At 44.4% G+C, this 22893-nt stretch overlaps 2 protein-coding genes across 8 annotated transcripts in view; one reads left to right on the top strand and one right to left on the bottom strand.

Annotated features, from left to right (window-relative positions):
• Window positions 1-274: 274 nt before the first annotated feature.
• On the bottom strand, window positions 275-7129 carry APEX2 (apurinic/apyrimidinic endodeoxyribonuclease 2). 5 transcript variants are annotated; one of them, XM_023760038.1, is made up of 7 exons: window positions 6800-7129; window positions 5713-5796; window positions 4911-5091; window positions 4223-4369; window positions 3403-3472; window positions 2519-2669; window positions 275-1612 (listed from the first exon to the last, which is right to left on the bottom strand). In XM_023760038.1, exons 1-7 carry the CDS (start codon window positions 6945-6947, stop codon window positions 645-647), a joined length of 1749 nt encoding a protein of 582 aa, XP_023615806.1. In that variant the 5' UTR covers window positions 6948-7129; the 3' UTR covers window positions 275-644. The 5 variants fall into 5 exon arrangements, with proteins under 5 accessions (XP_023615806.1, XP_006096208.1, XP_023615807.1 ...); XM_006096146.3 differs by lacking the exon at window positions 2519-2669 and having other exon boundaries at window positions 275-1553; XM_023760039.1 differs by lacking the exon at window positions 4911-5091 and having other exon boundaries at window positions 6800-6858.
• A 2286-nt stretch (window positions 7130-9415) lies between these two features.
• PFKFB1 (6-phosphofructo-2-kinase/fructose-2,6-biphosphatase 1) overlaps window positions 9416-22893 on the top strand; it is a 45931-nt gene continuing 32453 nt past the window's right edge. The window contains exon 1 of one of the 3 annotated variants that reach the window (XM_023760029.1): window positions 9416-9542. In XM_023760029.1, the coding sequence (XP_023615797.1) occupies window positions 9515-9542 (28 nt within the window). In that variant the 5' untranslated portion in view covers window positions 9416-9514. Of the gene's footprint in view, window positions 9543-13519; window positions 13888-22893 lie in introns of those variants that run through there. The other 2 variants (XM_006096142.3, XM_023760028.1) reach the window with 2 other exon arrangements.

Here is a 22893-nt window from a genome sequence, read left to right as displayed (position 1 = left end):
CATTTATGGCAACTGTCAGACACACCAGTTGGGAAGTGTTGGTTGACAGCTATACAACCCACCTGAGCTTTCTGTCACACCACACCCACCTCCTCTGTCGAGCCAACCTCAGCAGTGCAGGGAACCCCTACAACTCAGCAGAGCCCTTTATGGTGAGCACTACTCCTCCTTCCTCCCTTCTTCCTGAGTTATACCACCAGGTGACAGGCAGTTGGCAAACCCAGTATTGAGATAACATCTCATGGAGCATATCCAAAACCTTCAAATGACATGGTGCACTAAAACAAAGACACAGACTTTATTGAGGCAGATACACTTCCTAGCAAGGAAGGAAAGGGTCTTAAAAGTCCCTGGAGCAACTGGTTCCTGTGTACTTCTTACAGGAAGGTGGAAATTGGGGTGGAGGACTGGGGTGCAGAATTAAGGCACAAGTAGCTCACCAATGAGGAGCAAGGCAGGAAGAGAAAGGAGAGAGGCCTTAGAGGAGGAAGAGAAAGAAGAAACAGAAGGATTCCTGAGGAAGGTGAAGGAGGAGGAGGGGGTGGGAAAGGAGGCCTCGGGGGAGGAGGTGACAGCTTAGGAAGGTGCTGGCCTCAGTTCATGTACAGGGCTGACCAGACCAGATATCCCTTGCCTGGGTGGGCTCAGTTGGGCCTGCTCCAGAGGAAGAAGTTGCAGCGAGAAGAGGGGTCAGTGGAAGGCCCCCGGGGCCTGGAACACATGTAGAAGTGGCGGCCCTGGTTGGGTCCTGCCTTCTTCACAGTTCGCATCACACATGGCTCCCCATGGCCCCCACAGAGCGGCATGGGCAAGGGACCCCCCAGCACAGACTTCCAGAATGAGGTCCGTAGCTCCTTCTCATCCTTGGCCTCTGCATCCTTGGCCTGCCCCTCTACCCCTTTGCCCATCACCTTGTCTTCTGGGATCTTTGGAGTCACAAGGGCACGCAGGTTAGGAAGCTCCAAATTGGTAGAAGCTTGGAGACGGCTGGAGGATGGCTGGAAGTAGTTAATCAGTTTTTTTTGGCCTTTGCCGGAGCCAGCCCGACTTGGCCGAGGCCTGATCGAGCGCACATGGGCTTTGTTTTGGCGCATCTGTCCCTGGGTTTGATTGCTGAGCTGCAGCACTGACTGCTTGGACACAGGCTCTTGTTTGGGATGGACTAGGAAATGAAGGATCTTGAGCTGGGTGCCTGAAAACTCAGGGAGGAAGCGGGTGCAAAGAGGAGGGCATTGTTTTGCCGGCACAGAAGACACGTTCAAGACTGCACCCACGGGGCAATGGTCAGAGCCCATCACCTCAGGCAGCAGGAAGGAGTCCTGGAAGGTGTCTATAACCAGAGTCCTGTCTCCCAGCACATAGTCAATCCGGGAGCCATAGTTCAGACGGCGGGCGCCAGTGATTGTTGACCAGCAGGTAAAGGCCCTCTCCTGCTTTGGATGGAAGCAGCGGTAGGTATCAATAAAAGCCCCTACGTTGGACCCACCCTGGCAATCCAGCTTACTGAGCAGGCCGTCCATCCACTTGCGTCCTGGGTCCTCTTCAAAGCATTCCTGGGGAAAGGGAAGGGGGACAAAGGGAAAGGCAGAACTAGATGCCGGAAGGGACTTTGCTTCATTTTACAGACAAGAAAATGTAATCCAGCAACGGCTGGGATTCCATTTCCATCCTTCCTCATTTGTTTATTTGCTTCATCAAAGCAATTCTTAGAATTGCTCACCAAAAGAATGGAAAATAGGAAGCTAAAGGTGGCTGCCTCTAAAAAGTAGGGCTAGGGCTAGGAGTTAAGAAGACTGCTGCCTTTTCATTTAAACCCTCTGGCACTATTTGGCTTCTCTTGTGTCAAAGCCCTCACTGACCATCCCTCACTCCTGAGCTCAGGGGCTCCAGAAATCCATGTCTGATTACTTCCTTTGACTCTGCTCCCCAGTTCATCCATCCATCCATCCATCCATCCATCCATCCATCCAATTCACCCACCCACTCAATGCAACAAATGTTCAAAGAACACTGAGCAGGAGTAACCTAGGCAGAGGGTGTTACAAATGAAGAGAACAGCCTCTGTGATGGGCCCCTGGAAGGAGGGGACAGTATACCCAAACACCTGAGGGGAGGCCAAACTGAGGGCCAGAATACCGGCAGCTGATTACTATAGTTCATGCCCTTAGACTAGGGGTGTACCAGAGGAGACAGAGAAAACTGAAATGAAGCGATGATGTGGAGCCCAACAGGTGTGGCTCAATGGTTGAGCTTCGACCTATGAACCAGGTCATGGTTTGATTCCCAGTCAGGGCACATGCCAGGTTTCGGGCTCAGTCCCCAGTGGGGAGCATACAGGAGGCAGCTGGTCAATGATTCTTCCTCATTATTGATGTCTCTATCTCTCTCACTCTCCCTTCCGCTCTGAAATCAATAAAAATGTATTTTTCAAAAAGAGATGATGTGGAGCTAGACTCTCCAGTACTCACTGGCCAATTGAGTGTGGGAAGGGTAGAGGAGGAAGAAGGACAATACTAACACAATTCCCAGGCTTCTGGAAAGAGCAACCAAGGGGATGATAGTGCCATTTTTAAAGATGAGAAGACTAGAAGAGCTGGTCTTGTGGGAAGTGGACATATTCCTCTACTTTGGACAGTGCCATGTGACCTGGTACTATTAATTCTCATTTGCTGGAAGAAAGAAGGTAGAAGGTGCACTTAGATCTAGGATAGTTCTGAACTAAAAAAAAAAAAAAAGGTTCATGAGCAGGAGACAGAGTGTATTAGAAAAATGATTGGCCCTTGAATTCTGGCTCCCAAAGGAGCCCCATCTCTGGCCACTCACCTCCCTTCCCATGTCACCCCCTAAGAATGGGACTTGCAGCTCCCTATGCACACCAGGCAAATTCTCAACCTGTAGCCTTTTCTCATGCTAGAATGCTTTGGTGCCCTCGCCCCAAAGCTCTACTCTACTCATCTTTTAAGATTCAGACATTTTCAGATGCCTCCCCGATGCCCAGGCTGGCCCAGGAATCCCATTTCTGAGCTCCCTAGCTCCCTAGCTGCCATCTCTGTCTCAGCCCTGAAGACACCATTCTATAAGTGGCTGATCATGTGTCCATAGCCTACCACCACACAGAGAACTCTGAGGGGCCAAGAGTCAGAACTGGGCGGTAACCTGGGTCACCATCATGTGACTCAGGCTAGGTCAAGGGTAGGGTCAGTAAAGTCTACTGAATGAATAAACAATCCTCAGTGCTTTGAGAATAGTATTTCAAACTAAGTTCTGCTTTTCCATGAAGGAAGCTGCCCCTGGGCCAAAAACAAACAAACAAACAAACAAAAAAAAAACAACCAGCACTGATTGGCTGGCTGAACAGAACCACAGTCAGGAGTGAGGTCAGGGGCATAGAGGGAGCCTTACCAGGTTGACTGCATCCCAATGGTCAATGGGGCGGTGCGCTGTGTTCAAGTCACCCAGAATGATCACATGGCTGAAAAACACAACAGTGGGATTGTCAACTGGGCATTCAAGCGAGGGAAGCAGTAGTCCTGGCCCATCTACGTTCTCCTGGGCTCAAGAGCTCAGACAGGCCACCTCCCAAATTGAGGCCAAGGTGAGAACCAACAGCAACTGGTAACAGCCTCCTTCTACAATCTCATTGTAACCTTGCTGCCCTTTACTCTTAACCAACTCAATTCTGATCTCCAAAGGTGACACTGTTCCATTGGACATGACTATCTGGCTCATCACCTCAGGGTATTTTTCTGGTCCTTCAAAGTTGAATTGGGGTACCACTTCTTCTAGGAAGCATCCCTTGATTACTCTAACACACCCTCACTTTCCTGTCCCTCTCTGGGATAACACTTATTATTTGCTCCCAGGAATTTCATATTCCTCATCTCATTTCATTCTTAAAGCTATTCTGTGAGATAGGGATTCATACATTCATTTGACAAAAGAGAAAAGAGAAGCAGGACTAGCCTTGGGGCTCGTAGTGAGTAAAAGGAGGAGCCAGAATAGGTGCTCAGAGGTATTTGAGTACAAACCCTGTATTTGTGTTCCTTTCCCTGGTCCTCGTAATCTTATAGAGCAGGGCCTATTCAAGTAGGGATGCTGGTGTCTGCCACTAGACTGAAAAAACTCACAAGACGAATATCCCATTTCCCTTCCAATGGAGCTTGAAATAGGCTGGGCACACAAGATAAACTCAAGGAAGCCTTGCTGTCCAAGCTTGCAGTACCTGCCAGCTGCCAGGAGGGCTTCTGCTCGGATCTGCAGCAAGCGATAGAAGCGCATCTTAAAGGTCAGCCGCTCAGGCCTCCCAGGGTCAGCGTGGGGGCAGTACACGTTGATTATGGTCAAGATCTTCTCCTTACCATCCCAGGTGCTGGGGAGAACAGAACCCCCCAAGAAAATGAGTCATTTTCAAGCCTCTCCTCCCCACACCTCGGGGCTTCCACTTAATGGTTCTCTGTGGGATGGGCGCAAAGGGGACAGAAAGACATGAACGAGCTGACACACACAGGACTTGGGGACTGAAGAGAGATTTGGCAAGGAGAGGGCCATCTAGGCTGACACCTAGGTAAAGCAGGGGATGGTGCTGCCAGTCAAAAAGACAGGACACACAGAATGAGAGCACCTTGGGGCAATGAGTTCAGCCTATGATAAATTGCTTTTGTTTGTGCCTGTGGAAATACCAGAGCTGAATCTCCCAGCCTTGCCCGCTGTAGAAATGGGGGACTCAAGGCTCAGAGGGAACACGATTTACCCAGTGTCACACAGTGAGTAACCCAGCCAGGACCAGAGTCCAGGAAAGGCAAGTTTGGCAAGTTTCCTATGGAGAATGCCTGTTTATAAAGGCTAGCCTCAGAATCACATGTAGAATAGAACCAGCAGTGCTCAGTGAGAGGGGGGAGGTGCGCTATTACCGGATCTTGTGCTGAGTGAGGAGGGCCCGGCCCTCATTATCCAGAGCCCGAAGCTCCTCTTGGCTGAACTCATCCATGTTTCCATAGCAACCCACGTCCCCATTCTGAGGGGCAAGGAGGCCACTCAGGCCTTCTTCAGCAGCCACTGGGGTGGCGCCGTCCTTACAGAAGGTGGCTACACCTAGAGACAGACAGGGTATTTTGAGCAGGCCTGGCAGCCAACAGCCTGTTGCCCCCACACAAGTCACCTGAGTCATCCTCATCAAGTGTGGTTGTATCAACGCTTCTACCAACTCAAAGGCCACTGATGGCTCCCTAGAGCCTGGGGAAACTCTACTCAAACCCTGAAGTCTCAATTTCTTCATGTACAGCAGCTAATATTCTAAGTGTTGTACATGAATACATGATAAATGTTCAACTAGTGTTAGCTACTACCATTATCACGTGGACTCATTTGTGTAATCTTTATAATTGCCTTAGGTGGTACTCATTATCCCCATTTTCTAGCTGAGGCATAAAGAGATTAAGCAACTTGCCAAAGGGTACAGAGCTAGAAAATGAGCTAGGATTTAAACCCAGGCAATCTGGCTCCAGAGCTCATACAATTAACCACCACACTATTGTGCTTCTGAGGTCCAATAGGATAATTTGACACATAAAATTTGACAAACAATTTTATGTGGCTTTAGCTCTATGGACTAAAAGCCTAAGTTTCTCATTACCTTCTCATCAAAGATTGGAAAACCCTTTCTCCCTACCTGCTTTCATCACCAATTTAAAGTCCCCCAAAACCCCCATTTACCGGAATAGCCACTCCGGTTGCGGCTGAAGCTGAAATAGGAGTTATAGCCCTCAATGATAGCCAGGGGCTCTGTCAGTGCATCCCCTGAAAAAAGATGTAACATTATGTCAGAGATGAAACTAAGACCCAGGACACATAAAGGCCTGGAATTAGAGTTGTAAGGCCAATTCCTTGTACACATCAGAGTCAGAGTTGGAAAATAAAAGGAAGTATCTATGATTAGAGGAGGAGCCCGAAAGGTTAGGACTAGAGAGGGAATTGATATTGGAATTAGGAGGAAGGAACTATGGAATGGGAGGTAGAGAACTAGGTAGGAGGAGGGAGGTGACTAAGTGACAGGATGGAGCTGGGGGAGGGAAATAGGGATCTGGGAATCTGGGCTGGGGGCAGGAGAGGGAATTAGAGTATCTGAACTGGAGATGGAAGGAAAAGCAGTTAGGGAGTCTCAGAAGAGAATGTGTGTGGGGGGGGGGGGCAGAGAAGGAATCAGGAGAGTGAGCTGGGGATGGGAGATGGATGGGAAGGAGAGGGAATTGGGAGGAATAAGCTTGGGATGAACATGAGGGAAAAATGATGAGAGGCTCTGAGCTGGGGTGGGGGGAGAGATGGGAGGAGAGATAAGGGGAACCAGGGATCTAATTAGAAGGGATCTAATTAGGAGGAAATTAGGGAGTCCGATCTGGGGGCAAAAATGGGTGGGAATGAAAGGATCTGAGCTGGGGGCAGGGAGGAGGAATTGGGGAGTCTGACTTGGAAGTGGAGATGGACAGTGTGTGGGCCGGGAGAAAATTATGGGGGCTGAGCCGGGGTAGGAGAATGAATGGGAATTAGAGGATCTGAGCGAGGATGGAGGTTGCAAGGGGGGAGGGAATTAGTCTGCTGGGGACAGGAGGGATGAACTGGGAATTAGGAGATCTAGCTGAATTGAGAAATAGGAGTTTCAAGGGGAGGGGACTGGGGTTCTGAGAGGGTCTAAGAAGGGGAGGAGTCTAAAGACAGAAATAGAAGAGTGAAATGAGATGGAGCAGCGGGCAAGTTAGCAGAAAGGGGAAAGTATGGTAGGGGTCTTGGATTCTTGAACGCTCACTGGTAACTTTAGTCTCCTGAAGACAGAGGATGTCAGCATCCAGCTTGTCCAAAACGCGCGCCATGGCCATGGTGGTACAGCTGTTGGGCTCCTCCGCTTGCAGAGGGCTCCGAATCCCATTAATGTTCCAGCTCACCACGCGCAGCATTGTGACACCAAACCGTTAAAATCTTCCAGCCCGCGCCCAACCCGGGGACCAGAGAGCGACAGGACTCCCCCAAGTCCCCCTGGCCCGGCCTTCGGGCGCCCAACCCGGGGACCAGAGAGCGGCAGGACTCCCCCAAGTCCCCCTGGCCCGGGCCTTCCGGCTTTCCGCGCGCACTTGCGCAGGCGTCCTCTGACGTGCCACGCAACGGTAGGACGCACGTGGGCGGGGCTTCAAGCCCCTCAGTTCCCATTGGCTACAGGAGAGGAAGCTGCAGGGGGCGGAGCGGACGTCTAGGAGGAATGAATGGCGGGAAAAAGGCCTCCGGTAGGGCTTCTGTTTCTCCCGCAGCACTTTATTATTTTTTTTATCTTTATTGTTAAAAGTATTACATATGTCCCCTTTTCCCCCCATTGTCCCGCAGCACTTTAGCTCACGCATCCTAGTGTGACTGCGTTTCTGCTCTGCCCCAAAGCCCTTTCGATGCTTCCGATGACTTACAAATGCAGCGGAACCGTGCAGCCACCGAAGCCCCTCCCCCAATGTGACAGCCCGCCTTGCCTGAAAGCAGACAGCTGTGGCGCTGGCGCCCTAGGAGCAGCTGACGTAACTGTGCTGCGAGGGAGGAAGGATGCGTGAAGGGAAGTTTGCCGCTGCAGGAGGGAGCACTACGAAGCATAAGACTTAGGAGAGGGCTCTGGCTTTATTGGGTGGGCAGAGTGGGAGGGAGGAGGCTGTCTCAAGCCTGCCCTGTAGCCATTATCTGTCTTGAGCCTTATAACATCCTAAGGACATGGCTGGACACATACATTCTCTTGGCTCCATTTCTCAGATGGGTAAAATTGAGGCCCAGAGAATTTAAGTGAGCTACCAAGCTCCCATGGCTCTTACATATGCATTATCTCATTTCATTCTCAGGACAACCCTTTAAGGGCCATTAAGACTAAGTAGGAGAGATTGAGTGAATTCACTTCATTCTCAGAGAAGTGATAGAGTTGGGATTCAAACCCTATCTTAATCAGCTCAAGGAATATATTTTGGAGTAACTTTTTCCTAACCACCCACCTCCCCAGTTAGATCTTTTCCTCTAGGCCCTCACGGCACCCTATGGTCCATTCTGTCACAGCACTTATCACATTGCACAGCTACCAGTGATTTCTATTTCTGTCTAGACTGCCAGAAACTTGAGAGCAATGAACATGTCTGATTCATCTTGTTAGTCCCATCCCCTAATATGGGGGATAACATATATTAGAGGAGTTAGTAGATATTTGTTGAATGAATAACAAAGAACAATAGCAATAGCACCAACAGGTTAGTGACTTGATTTTTTAAGTTAATTCATTTTATTGTTATTATTAATTATTATTTATTGTAATCCTCACCTGAGGATATTTTTTCCATTGATTTTTAGAGAGAGTGGAAGAGAGAGGGAAAGACAGAGAGAAATATCAATGTGAGAGAAACACATTGATTGGTTGCCTCCTGCACACACCAGGCTCCAGGTCAGGGAGGAGACTGCACCAAGGTGCATGCCCTTGACTGGAATCAAACCTGGGACCCTTCTGAGCCAAACCCACTGAGCCACCCGGCTAGGGCGTGACTTGTTTTTGAGAACACAAAAATAGAAATAATAGACCAGGGGTCCTCAAACTACGGCCCGCGGGCCACATGCAAATACAAATATTGTATTTGTTCCCGTTTTGTTTTTTTACTTCAAAATAAGATATGTGCAGTGTGCATAGAAATTTGTTCATAGTTTTTTTTAAAACTATAGTCCGGCCCTCCAACGGTCTGAGGGACAGTGAACTGGCCCCCTGTTTAAAAAGTTTGAGGACCCCTGTAATAGACATATACAATGTACAGGGAAAAGTGTAACTTAGGTTCCTCACCCAGAATTGCAGCATAATTATTTCTCTCCCCCCCCCCCAGAATTTGATAGCCTTAGATTAATCATCCTTAATATCTGCAGACTCAAAGAGTTGCTTTTCCTACTGGAGGACTTAAAGGTTACCTTCCAGTTGTTGCCATCAGAAAACAGCTCTGCAATTAAAATTAAATATGTGCTGTTTTGAACTTTTTCATGCTTTGGTGGTTATTGGTTCAGGATTAAATCCCAGGAGTGGGATAATGAGGACAAAGGAAATGAACCTTTTTATTGCTCTTGCTTTATATTGCCAAATTACTTTCCAGTAAGGGATCATGCCTACTTACACTGAAGAACAATCTGAAATTTAGCCCCAAGGAAATGCATACAGATCTTGCCTGTCTCAGTTGCTGGTTTTAATTTTCCCATTCTGCAGTGGCTTGTTAATATTAGTTCTGACCTTTGGGGCAAGGTGAACACATGGTTAGCTTGAAGAGAAAAGGCTCTGGGTGGCTCGGGAACTTCTTTGGCAACTACAACAGCTGATATTTCAACAGAGCGCACACACACCCCTCTTACCAAGGGTACTTCCCCAGCCTTCCCAGGGAACCAACGGAAGGCTCCAGGCTCCCTCTTTGACGCCACCCACTGGACCTGTTTGGGGGGTCTAAATAGAAGAGGACTGCGTGTCGGATAGTTACCAATGGAAGAAAAAACCTCTAAGAGAACAGGTAGGTGAAAGGAAAAAGGAGTTACACAAATCCAAATCCGTTCTTTAGGCTGTCTGGAAAGGTTTTTTTTTATTTGCATAGGTGGCCACTTGAAATGTGCATTAAAGGGTGTGGGAGAGTTGGGGAAAAGATGATAGCTGTATCTATTTATAGATCTATCTATTTATCTATCTGTCATCCTTCTGATCTGTGTTTGTGGGACCCTGGCCCAAAAAGGCTCTCTGACTTGGTCTACTTCAGTTTTGAATGAACTGGGTGATAGAGATTATGTTTTTTACTTCCCCCAGTGTATGAGGTAGGGCTGGTTTGCTCTGACACTTGGGACAAGCCTTTTAGCTTCTCTGGGCTTCAATAGCCTCCTCAACTAAAATGGAAATTGAAGTTTCCTCAGAGGACTGTCTCTAGGTGAAGAGGAGTGGAAGGACAGGAACCAGAGCTCTTTAGAGATATTTCAGTACTTCTATACTCTATGTGACATTAGTGATCCTGCTTTTTCTGCAGTCTTGGCAGGCAATACAACTCACAACCCTCTTTCTGCTCTTCTCTCTGCGTGACTGTGGTTTGTGAAGAGCCACTCCTAGAACTAGAATGCAGTGAGCCTTGGACCCAACACATGGGGCTGAAAATAGTGGGAGATGGTGGGCCAAGGCAGTAGCTGAGAAAGAAGACGATCCTAGACTGCCGCCTCAGAAGACCTGATACTTATATATAGGCACCTGACCTGAAAGCATGTGGCCAATCTCCCCTCTGCACCCTAACCTCCCACAAATGCATTCACACCCACACGCTTCAAGAATTACCAATAGGAAAACCCCATTGGTGATTTTGTTACCCATCCGTCCTCTCTTGATACTGCTTTTAATGGAATTCTCTAACATACCTCATACTTTGGAAGGATGATTGGGATCGGTGGGCCTCAGGAAGTCGCACTGTGTTCTTTTCTTCCCCAGAATTAACCCCATTTTAGAATTTGTGGCTCAGCTTTTGGTCTTGAGCAAGTCTCTGATATTGAGTGAACACTTCTTCTTTAACCAGTTAATTCAACCTGTTCACGGAGGACTTCCTTCTTTTATGTATTCTGTTCTGCCCCATTCAAGGTTGATAAACTTTCCAGATGCCACTTTCTATCTTCAGACCAAGTTAGTTCCTCCACCCAGGACCCTGCATAGCTCTCTGTATAACATTTTCCTTGTTTGAATGAGGATTATTTGTCCACATATTCATCTCATCTAGGGCAAAGAGATGTAGATTGTACAAACACTCATTGAGCAATAGTCTCCTCTGTGCCAAGGCCTTAGCTGGACACTGGAAACACAGATTACAGATAGCTGAGATCCCGTTCCCATTTTCATGGATCTCACAGTCTAGTAAGGAAGCAGACCAGTAAAAATACAGGTGGATATTTGCTCAGATAGACAGAAGCATATAGTTAATATGATAACCAAAGACAAAATCTGCCCTGAGGATACAGGGAAGGCTTCCCAAGGAGGCAAACATTGAACCAGGCCTTGAAGAGTGAGTTGTATTTTGTTGAGAATGGAAGGGAAGAGAAGGCATTCCAGGCTAAGCAAAGACTGAGGGAATAAAAAAAAAAGTACATGGTATGTTTTGGGGCTCAGTGAGTCAGCCAGTGCAGTTTAAGCATGGGGAGGGGGCTAAAGAGATGCATGACTAGAGAGGTGGGTTAGGACTTGATTGACAAGATCTAGGCTGAGGCCTTTCCATGAAGCTTGTTTAATTTTCCTGCTTCTGCGACCAGAATTGATAACAGTGGTAAAAAATAAATTAATAGCTAATTCCAGGCCATTTTAAGCTGGGTTTTCAAGATTGGACCCTAGGTTTACCATTTCAGACCTTGCCAAAAGCCCGCTAGTCTCCTATATCAGATTTCCTGCTGCTAAAATTATCTTTCTGCCTCTTGGCAGGATCATGAGGACAAAATTATAAACAGAAGAAGGCTCATGTTACTGGCTCAATTACCTTGGACAAGCCCCTTCCCCTCCCTAGACCTCAGTGTCCCTGAGGCTAGTGAGAGTGTTTGTAAGGAGAAACTAGGATGAGGAATATGTTGCTGCGTTGTGGGCCATGGAAAACATACATGTAAAAAGTTATTAAGATTATTAGCATTAGCAGAGTGATATTTATTAAACTTTTTAGGATTAAGAGAGTTACATATCTTTCAAAATCTAGTTATGAGAGTCTAAAGGTTCTAAGCTAATGTGGAAGAACACATTCTTAAATCAAGCTAGATTGATCAATTAACCAATGAGAAGCCCTGGACTGGGAGAAATATGGTACCCAGTGTCCTACTCCTGACTTATTTGCTACAGGACCTTAGGAAAATACTTCCTTCTCTAGACCTCCAGTTTCTTACCTCAGAGGGTTGGATGAAACAATTTCTAGGGGACTTCACAAAACCAAAAAAGTAAAAGTGAATTCATCTTTCTAGTTGGTTGGCAGGAGCTCTTTATTATAAATGTTAACCCTTTGTCTTAATGTTATAAATTTCCTTTATCGAGTATTTCCTGTTTGGTCAGCATTACATTTGCCAAAGACATGACTGATCATTTACTTCACAAAATGAATCACACAGTGTTAGGTGATATATATCGAGCATTTCCCAGGTTGCTTTACATGTATTAACATGCTGAATCTTACCAGATGAAAAAACTGAAGCATTGAGAAGTTGCCTTCTGCCTTGGGTCTCATGACAAGGGGCAGAGGTGAGAGTCCACTCGGGTAGTATAGCTCCAAGAGCCTGTTGCTCTTCACCACTGTGATCCACTGCTTCAGTAGATCCATTCACATGGGCAGGCTCTGAAATGTATTGAAAGTTTATGATTTATAAACAGCAACTGGATCTAACCCTTGTATAGAGTAGGACACTGAGAATGTACTTTAGGGAATTTCTTAAAAGGCAAAGTGGAGCTAAGAGCAGGGGCTGGAGGGCAGGGGTTGGAGATTTCTATTCCCAGGAGATTGCCCCTGTATGGCCCAGCTGAGTGGAAGAAAGTTGAGCTTCCTTGTAGCCAATCACAAGAGGTTCATCAGGGGGTGGGAAGGTTGCAAAATAATGAAGTAAGAGTACACTTGGACACCTTCCAGGTAAGCTGTGCCTTTAGATGAATTCTACACATAAAAGCCTCACTACAACCAGGGGAAGATGGAGGGTAAAGTGGAGACATCTGCGTGGGATGTCCTACTTTGAGTTCATTGCTCCCTATTGCCCACACTCAGCCTGCTGCAGACTGCACCCTAAACCTCCATGCCTATGGGTTGGCACGAGGAACTTTTGCCAGGTTTTGAATCAGATCACATTGCCTTTCTCCCTAGGGCACCCGATGGCTGCTGGCAGCCATGTGGGCAGTGCTTGCCATCTCTCACCGAGCAATGGCTGCATTCATTCCTATTCCCAGAGGTGTCAGGTTTACTCCTATATATTTAGCCTTGGCTGGAGAGAGCATAAAGATGATTAGATAGTGCCCATCTCTCCAAGACTGCCCCAGACAGCACATTTTAGGAGGAGAGGCTCTGCCACAGGAAAGTCAGCAGAATTGAGGGGAACACAAGTGTTGCAATGCCATTTTGTATGAGAGGGTGGGGCAGTAAGGCAGTGAACCTTCCACTTCCAGTTTGGACCTTTGATTGCTAGATCAAAACATTGCATTCGTCAGTAGGGACTGTGTGTGTTCGTACTTGGGAACCTTGCATTTCTGATGTGGATCTCTGTTTCCGGGTTGAACCTTGACATTCTACTTGGGCCTGTATTTTATTTCAAAGCTGTGAAAGCTGTTGAGACCTGCCTCCATCACCTTTGCCTCCCCACCTTGCACAGGATGTAAGCACATGATCTTTGGTCTTTTATTTGCATACTCTACTAGTCCTGTCTTCATTGGAGGGAGGTGACTGGCCCGACCTGGGCTGTCTTGCTGGCCGCCCTCCTTTGCTGGAAGGAACTTATCTCCTATGTACACAGCTCTTGGAGTTCAAAGGCCTCTACTGACCTCTACCCAACCTCTCCCTCTCTGCACCCAAGTCCCCACTGCTACATACAGGACCAAAGGCAGGCAAGGACTAGGAAAAAGGAGAGGAGGCTGGAGACAGGCTGCCAGAGGGCTCAGCTCACTTCCCTGTCCCAACGCTGTCCACCTATTGCTGTGGCCACAGCAACAGAAGAGACAGATAGCAGGACAGGAAGTGAGGCCCGGTACCTTGTGGACAGTGGTGTCATTAGCTGTGACATCTAAGATGTCTCGAGAGATGGAAGAGCTCACCCAAACAAGGTTACAGAAGATCTGGATTCCACACAGCAGCGACAGCAGTGGGCTGCAACGGAGGAGGGGCTGTAAGTGGGGTTTGCTTCCATGGACTTCAGGTGGTGGTGGTAAAGTGGGTATAGAAGAAGAGCAAAGGACATGCCGCCCCTATATACCCCTATATATACCTGGAAGTTGGAATTAATGAACAGCTGGATAAAGTAGCTATAACATAACAAGAGGCTAATGTCAGAGAAGGTAGAGAAAGAATGAGAGAGTGACAAAAAGAGGTAAAGACAGATAGAATGAAGATTGGGTCAAGACCACTTAATCAGAGGGATTTTTGACTAGGAACTTTTCTTTCTCCTCTCAAGCTTACTTGGAATGTTTCTTGCTTGAAATTTGAAATTTCTAGTGTGGAACCGTTCAGTGCTTAGCGGAGAATGTCTTGTTTTGGTGACCTCGGTGAAATGTCTGAAATTGGTCCTGTCTGATAGTGTGTGGGTGAAATAAGGTTATGGCTCCTAGAATAGTTTCTCAGGGCACAGGTGCTGGGTACACAACAGTACCATATCATTGGTCAGTTTTGCTCCTCCTCTTTCTCAAGCCTCTTCTAATTGATCTATACCTGACTGGGCTGGGAAAGGCTGGGTGTCCTGTCTCCTATGTTGCCTTCTTGGCACATATGGACACTTTTCGCTGCTCTCATCAGAGAGAGAAAGAAGACAGTCTTCTCAGGGAAAGCCTGTTGGCATATTGTTCACTTTGAAAATATAAGGAAACAGAGGAGCAAGGGAGAAGCAAATGAAACCTATAAAACTATTTGTAAAAAACTGGAGTATACCATTCCCCATAGATAATAGAGGACAGTGTGGACCAAAGTGCTTCCAGCTCAAGGATTATGGCCTGAGGAGCCATAAGGTGGGCAGAGATAAGACAGCTGTGGACTGTGGGACTGAGACAACTCAAGGACCAGCTGACCAAGCTTCCATTATGCTGATGCTGCAGGAGGTCCAGGGTCAGGGCTAGTGAGAGGAAGGGTAGTTGCTTAGAGCATCCAGGAAGATGTAGGATGTTAAATATAGTCTGTAAGATGTCGGATATAGATGGAAGAAGAGAAGAAGAGGGGGAAACCCAGCCTCATGTTCTCCTCTCTCCTCCTTTTCACCAGCAGTTTCACTCATTGGGAGCTCTAGGAACCTAGATGAGACAGACTTGCATCTCACCCTCACCTACCTGGACAGTCTTGAACCTTTCTAAGGGGCTGTTGGGTTTAGGTGGCATGCAGGCAAGCCGCTCTCTGCATACCAGGGTTCTCCAGAATTAAGACCCTTATATTACTGGGAACTTCCTTTTTAGGTTGGAGAAATAATACACACCAATCACCTAATATAAAGGGTACAAAATAAATAGGTGCTCTCTTTAGTTCTGACCTTCAGGATTAATACCTATCCCCCATATTGTTGGATGATTCAGTGACTCAGAGGTTCTGGATTTAGACTGCCTAGGTTTCAGTCCCAACTCCTATCTCCGTGACCTTGGACAAATCTATCTGTGCTTTCATTTCCTCATCTGTCAAAAGAAGCTAGTAATAGTGTTGTTATGAAGATTAGACAGTTAAGCATATAAAATGCGTAGAAGAGTGTCTAGCTTATAGTAAGCACTCAATAAGTGTTATTATTATTTAAACCAGAAGATGGGTGTGTGGACCTTTTCCCCATCATATCCCCAGCATCAAGCCCAGAGCATGGCACATAAAGGTGCTCAGTAAATGGTCACTCTGTTACTTCCACTCTACCACTCGCCATAGCCAAACATGGAGTTCTCTGTGCACAAGACTAAGTGATTGATTGAGTTATGTAAGATCACAGGTGCAATAAACTTGCCAGGTAGATCGTGTTTGCCACATCCTGCCTGGGCAATGTCTGCTTCACTTTTTTTTGCTGGGGAGGCCAGGTTATTTACCCCAGAAATATCCGAGTCATCTTTTGCTTGGAGCATCCTCTCTAGAAGACCTGCCTGGCCCCAAAGGTGGGCGGTGACGGGGGTGGCGAGGGGGAGGGGCACACAATCACTTAATGAGGTTGTTCTGAGGATTAAATGCATTAACATGTATAAAGTGCTTGAACTGCTGTGTATATTCGTCTGTGACTTGTTTTTCTCATTCATCGTTATGTTTTGCTGGCCACCTATATTATTGCTGCATGCAATTGTATGTAACAATTCTTGCTTATTCTTGCTGTGTAATATTACATTTTGTGAATATCCCAGTTTATTCATCTTAATGTTCAGGAGCATTTAGGTAGTTTCTAGTTTTGGGTTATAAAATGTAATTAAATAAAATGAAAATGTTGTCCCATAAATTCTAGAATCAGCTTTTCAAGTTACACCAAGTTACATACACACACACACACACACACACACACACACAATGTTTGGGATTTTTATTGGAATTACATTCAATCTGTAAATCAATTTAAGGAGAGTTAACATTTTTGCAATATTATCTTCTGAAAACATGGTATGTCTCTCCATCTATTTAAACTATTTTCTTTTTTACATATATTTTTATTGATTTCAGAGAAGAAGAGAGTGGGAGAGAGAGATAGAAACATCAGTGATGAGAGAGAACCATTGATCAGCTCTCTCCTGTACACCCCAGGCATTTGCCCTGACCAGGAATCAAACCCTGACCTTCTGGTTATTAGTCGACGCTCAATCACTGAACCACTATTTTCATGTCATTTGAGTAAAGTTTTGTTATTTAAAAGGGCTTCCTTAAGCCTTGGCCAGTGAGCTCATTGGTTAGAGCGTCGGCCTGCACACCGATGGGTCATGGGTTCAATTTCCAGTCAAGGGCATGTACCTGGGTTGCAAGTTTCATCCCCTGCCCCATTACAGCATGCATGGGAAACAACCAATCAATGTCTCTCTCATATTGATGTTTCTCTCCCTCCCTCCCACTCTATCTAAAAGCAATGGAAAAATATCCTTGAGTGAGAATTAACAATAAAAATAAAAGGGCTTGCACATCATTGTAAGAAATTTTTTGCTTATTTTTGTTGCTATTTTCAATAATACATTTTAGAAAAATTACATTTTATTGGTAATGTATACAAATATAATTGGTTTGTTTTATATTGCATTTATAACAAACCTAATCTATCATTACTTTTTTTAAAATCCTCACCCGAGAATATGTTTATTGATTTGAGAGAGAGAGAGAGAGAGAGAGAGAGAGAAAGAAAGAGAGAGAGACATTGATGTGAGAAACATCCATGGGTTGTCTCCCTTATGCACCTGGACCAGGATCAAACCCACAGCCTTTTTGGTGTGTGGGACAGTGTTCCGACCAACTGAGCCAGCTGGCTGGGGCTAATTTTGATAAGTTGTTTGTAAATGAGTTTTCTTTATTCCCCTCCATTCCTTATATTTTTAGTCACCTTTTCTTATATTACTGCATTGTTAGGACCTCCTACCTCCAATACACATACATCATTTTCAGTACAATGTGAATACAAATGTTAATAATGTACATTAGGTTGATCCTAATTTTAAAGGGAATACTTTAAAAGTTTCACCTTTGAGTAAGTTTGCTCTAGTTTTTTTTATGGATACCATTTAACAGGCTAAGGAAGTTTATTCTTTTTTTTTTTATTTCCACAGTGCAGGGTTTAGTAGGAGTGACTCCCCAGTTTTCCAATAGGATTATTTTCAAACTAGTGGCCCAGTGCACGAAATTCGTGCACGGGAGGGGGGTGTCCCTCAGCCCAGCCTGCACCCTCTCCAATCTCGGACCCTTCGGGGGATGTCGACTGCTGGTTTAGGCCTGATCCCAGGATGTCCAACAGGACTGATCCCAGGATGTCTGACAGGCCTGATCCAAGGATGTCCCTGGATGTCTGGCAGGCCTGATCCCAGGATGTCCGACTGCCGGGATCGGGCCTAAACCGGCAGTTGGACATCCCTCTCACAATCCTGGACCACTGTCTCCTAACCACTCGCCTGTGTGCCTGCCTGATGGCCCCTAACTGCTTCAGCCTGCCAGCCTGATCGCCCCCTAACAGGTCCCCTGCCGGCCTGATTGATGCCTAACTACTCCCCTGCTGGCCTGATCATCCCCAACTGCCCTCCCCTGCTGGCCAGATCACCCCCAAGACTTTTATTAGTATAGATGAGTAGATGTTGGATTTTATTAAAGGTGCTTTCTGTATCCACTGAGGGCTTGACAGGATAATTTTACACTTTAATCTGTTAAGGTAAATTAAATTAGAGGTTTTTTATTGTGTTGAACTAATCTTGCAGTCTGATGACAAATAAAAACTGCTTGGATTTAATTCATTAATATCTTGTTTAGGAATTTGGAGTTTTGTTCATAAATGAGATTGTCTTGTAATTTTTTCATTCTATATTTCCCTATTTGATTTTGGTGTCATAAAACGAAATGGGAACTATTTTCTTTCATTCTATTTTATGACAGAGATTGTCCAAGGAATTATATCAGTTCTTGAAATATTTGGCACAATTTTCAGATAAAAACATTGGGGCTGCCCTAGCTGGTTTGGCTCAGTGGATAGAGCATCAGCCTGTGGACTGAATGGTCCTGGGTTCGATTCTGATCAAGGGCACATGCCCGGGCTGTGGGCTCGATCTTCATTAGGGGGCATGCAGGAGGCAGCCAATCAATGATTCTCTCTCATCATTGATGTTTTTCTCTCTCTCCCTCTACCTTCTCTGAAATCAATAAAAATATATTTTAAAAAACCACTGGGGCCTGGCATCTTCTTTGTAAGAAATATTTTATTTTTAATTTAAAAAGTATTTTTTATTGATTTCAGAGAGGAAGGGAAAGGGAGAGAGAGATAGAAACATTGATGATGAGAGAAAAATCATTGATCAGCTGCCTCCTGCACGCCCCACTCTGGGGATCAAGCCTGCAACCAGGGCATATGCCCTGACTGGAAATTGAACTATGACATTCTGGTTCATAGGTCGACATCCAACCACTGAGCCATGCCGGCAAGGCAGAAATATTTTAACTGATAGAATCTGTTAAATAATTACTGGATCACTCCAGTTTGATATTTCTACTTGTCAGTTTTGCTAAGTTATGGTTTTCTAGATTTTTTTCCTATTTCACATCACTTTTCAAATTTATTTGCATAAAGTTCCTATCTTTATATTTTAAAAATCTGTGTTGCATTTGCAGTTATATCCTCTCTTTTTTCTAATGTTGTTTATTTGTGCCTTCTCTTTTTCCTTCTTGATCAATTTTTTCAGAAGTTTGTTACTTTGATCTGTTTTTAAAAATAATCGACTTTGGCTTTTTTAATCTTTCTGTATGTTTTTGTTTTCTATTCAACTATTTTTCTTATCATTATCATATTTCATTCTCTTTTGGTTTATTCTGCTATTCTTTTTAACCTCTGGAGTTGGATGCTCAGTTCATTAATGTTCAGGCTTTCTTTTTTAAAATATAAGCTTCCAATGCTATAATTGGCCTACTAACCAGGGCTGAGATTTGATAGATGTACAATTGAATGGACACATGTATTTGTAAAATATTTCCAGAAAATTGGATCAGTAAGCACTGCTCCGGGTTCCTTAGTTTCTCTGCCACTTAGCCTATTGTCCTGACCATCTCAGTCCCTTTTCCAGGATTGCTGGGGCCTAAAGTTATCATCTTGCAACTAAAGGGTTAATGCCTGCACAGCGGGAGACCTTCCTTAATCCCTGCCTGACCTTGGGCCAGGGCAAGTTTCGGTTTTAACAGATCAGTGCCCTTGCCATTTCTAGTCTGATTTAATTATCTTCCCAGAACAAACTTTGCATGATTTCAGTTCTTTGAAATCTACTGAGATTTGCTTTATGGTCTAACATAAAGTTTTTGGTGAATATTCCATGAGCACTTGAAAAAATGTACATTTTACAGTGGGTTCAGTGTAGTATATACTTAAGTCTTATTTGTTTATCTGGCTCAAATGCTCTATTTTTCTGGAGTTTGGGCTGCTTATTGATATGCGAATTTTGTTAATGTTTCCTTGTGACTATGTCAATTTTGAAGCTTTGTCAATAGTTCCAAACAAGTTTAGAATTGCTATATCTTCCTGGTGACTTGAACATTTTATTCATGTGTAAGGAGTTTATTTATTTCTGGTAATCTAGTTCATTGGCACTTAGCCCTGCAATCAAATTTTTCCTGATATTAACATACATATTAGTTTTATTTAGGTTAACATTGGCCTGGTATATCTTTTCCTATACTTTTTTAAAAAATTGTCCTTAATAGAGATATAATTTGCATACTATCAAGTTCCCCATTTTAAAATGTACTTATTGCTTCCCTAGCTGGTTTGGCTTAATGTTTAGAGTGTCAGCCCTTGGACTGAAGTATCATGGCTTCATTACCCTCAAGGGCTCATACCTGGGTTGCAGGTTCTATCTGGCTGGGGCACTTACTGGAGGCAGCCAATCCATGTGTCTCTCACACATTTCTCTCTCTCTTTCTCTCTCTCTCTCTCTCTCTCTCTCTCTCCCTCCCTCCCTCCCTCCCCCTTTCTCTAAAAAAATCAATGGAAAAAATATCCTCAGGTGAGGATTAACAAAAAAATAAAATGTACTTAGTGGTGGTTAGTATATTCACACGGTTGTATAGCATCACCACTAATTCCAGAACATTTCATCACCCCCAAAAGAAACCACATACCCTTTAGAGTTATTCCACATTCCTCTCTCCCCTCAGGCTCTAGCAACCACTAATCTACTGATTGTCTCTATAGCTTTCCTAGTCTGGACATTTCATATAAATGGAATCAAACAATATGTTGCCTTATATCTGGTTTCTTTCACTGGGCATAATATTTTTAAGGTTAATCCATGTTGTAACATGTATAGGTACTTCATTCTTTTTTATAGCTCAATAATATTCCATGAGTATGGATACACCATGTTTGTTTAGCCATTCATAAATTGATACACTTGGGTTGTTTCCAATTCTGGGTATTATGAATAATGCTGCCGTGAACATTCTTGTAGAACTTTTTGTTTGGACATATGCTTTTATTTCTCTTGGATATATACCTAGGAGTGGAATTGCTGTGTCATATGGTAACTCTATCTACAGTAGTCCCCGCACAGGGGATATGTTCTAATACCCCCAGTGGATGCCTGAAGCTACAGATAGTGTCGAAACCTAGATGTACTATGTTTCTCCTACACACGCAGACCTATGATAACGGTTAATTGGCAAATTAATTTCAAGTAAGAGATTAACAATGGCTAGTGAAAACAAAATAATTATAACATATAATAAATGTAACAATAAAAGTTATGTGAATTTGGTCTCTCTCAAAATATCATATGGTACCATACTCACCTTTCACTTGAAGGAAGCACTTTACAGCTTCTTTTGGCATATCCCAATTGCCAGCAACACTATTCTTGTGCTTTGGATCCATCGTGAAGTAAAATAAGGTTTATTTGAACACTAGCAGTTTGATACCATGACGTCGATCTGGTAACTGAGAAGGCCACTAAGTGACTAACAGGTGGGGGTGTACACTGAATGGATATGCTGGACAAAGGGATGATTTACGTCTTGGGCAGGACAGAATTGGATGGTGTGATATTTCATCACTCTACTCAAAATAGTGTGCAATTTTAAGTTTACCAATTGTTTATTACTTTGATTTTCCATTTAATATTTTCAGACGATGTTTGAGCATGGGTAACTGAAACCATGGAAAGTGAAACCCAGAATAAGTGGGGACTGCTGTAGAATACTTTGAGACACTGTCAAGCTATTTTTCAAAGTAGTTTCACCATTTCACATTCTCCAAAGCAGCACATGAGGGTTCCAATTTTTTTATATCCTCACTACCACTTGTCCATTTTTTATTGTAGCCATCTTAAGTGGATAAGAAATTTCTCATTGTGATTCTCATTTGCATTTTATTAATGACTTATGATGTTGAGCATTTTTTCATGTACTTATTGACCATTTCTTTATCTTCTTTGGAGAAACATCTGTTCAAATATTTTGCCCATTTTTTAAAGAGTAAGTTATTTGCCTTTTTATCTGTATTGATTTGTAAGAGTTTTTAAATATATTTTGGAAACTAAGCTCTTATCAGATATATGAATTGCAAATATTTACTCCTAATCTGTGGGTTGTCCTTTCATGTTCTTGACAATATCTTTTGAAGCACAAAGTTTTCATTTGGATAAAGGGAAATTTACCTATTGTTTCTTTTTTTTATTGTTTAAAGCAGGGGTCCTCAAACTACGGCCCAAGGGCCACATGCGGCCCGCCGAAAACATTTGTTTTTTTACTTCAAAATAAGATATGTGCAGTGTGCATAGGAATTTGTTCATAGTTTTTTTTTAAACTATAGTCCGGCCCTCCAATGGTCTGAGGGACAGTGAACTGGCCCCCTGTTTAAAAAGTTTGAGGACCCCTGGTTTAAAGTATTACATATGTCTCCTTTTTTTCCGATTGAACCCCTCCCCCCGTCACTCCCTCCCCTAGGACAAGCCCCCACCGCCCCAGTGTCCGTGTCCATTGGTTATGCTAATATTCATGCATACAAGTCCTTTGGTTGATCTCTTACACCCCCAAACCCACCTTCTCTCTGAGGTAGGACTGTCCGTTCAGTGTTTCTTAGTCTCTGGATCTATTTTTGTTCATCAGTTTATGTTGTTCATATATCCCACATATGAGTAAGATCATGTGATATTTATCTTTCTCCAACTGGCTTATTTCGTTTAGCATAATGCTTTCCAGGTCCATCCATGTTGTTGCAAATGATAAAAGTTCCTTATTTTTTATAGCAGCGTAGTATTCCACTGTGTAGATGTACCACTGTTTTCTAATCCACTCATCTGCTGATGGGCACTTAGGCTGTTTCCAAATCTTAGCTATGGTGAATTGTGCTGCTATGAACATAGGGGTGCCTATATCCTTTCTGATTGGTGTTTCTGGTTTCTTGGGATATATTCCTAGAAGTGGGATCACGGGGTCAAATGGGAGTTCCATTTTTAGTTTTTTGAGGAAACCTCATACTGTTTTCTACAGTGGCTGCACCAGTCTGCATTCC

Source organism: Myotis lucifugus, unplaced genomic scaffold (genome assembly GCF_000147115.1).
Source record: "Myotis lucifugus unplaced genomic scaffold, Myoluc2.0 scaffold_169, whole genome shotgun sequence".
Taxonomy (NCBI): Eukaryota; Metazoa; Chordata; class Mammalia; order Chiroptera; family Vespertilionidae; genus Myotis; species Myotis lucifugus.
This window is presented reverse-complemented; position numbering and strand designations above follow the sequence as displayed.

Coding starts and splice junctions, on each gene's coding strand:
- APEX2 (XM_023760038.1), bottom strand. CDS start 6,947: ATGCTGCGCGTGGTGAGCTGGAACATTAATGGGATTCGGAGCCCTCTG. Junction 5,797..6,799: donor TCAGGAGACTAAAGTTACCA/GTGAGCGTTCAA, acceptor ATCTTTTTTCAG/GGGATGCACTGACAGAGCCC. Junction 5,092..5,712: donor CAACCGGAGTGGCTATTCCG/GTAAATGGGGGT, acceptor GTCTGTCTCTAG/GTGTAGCCACCTTCTGTAAG.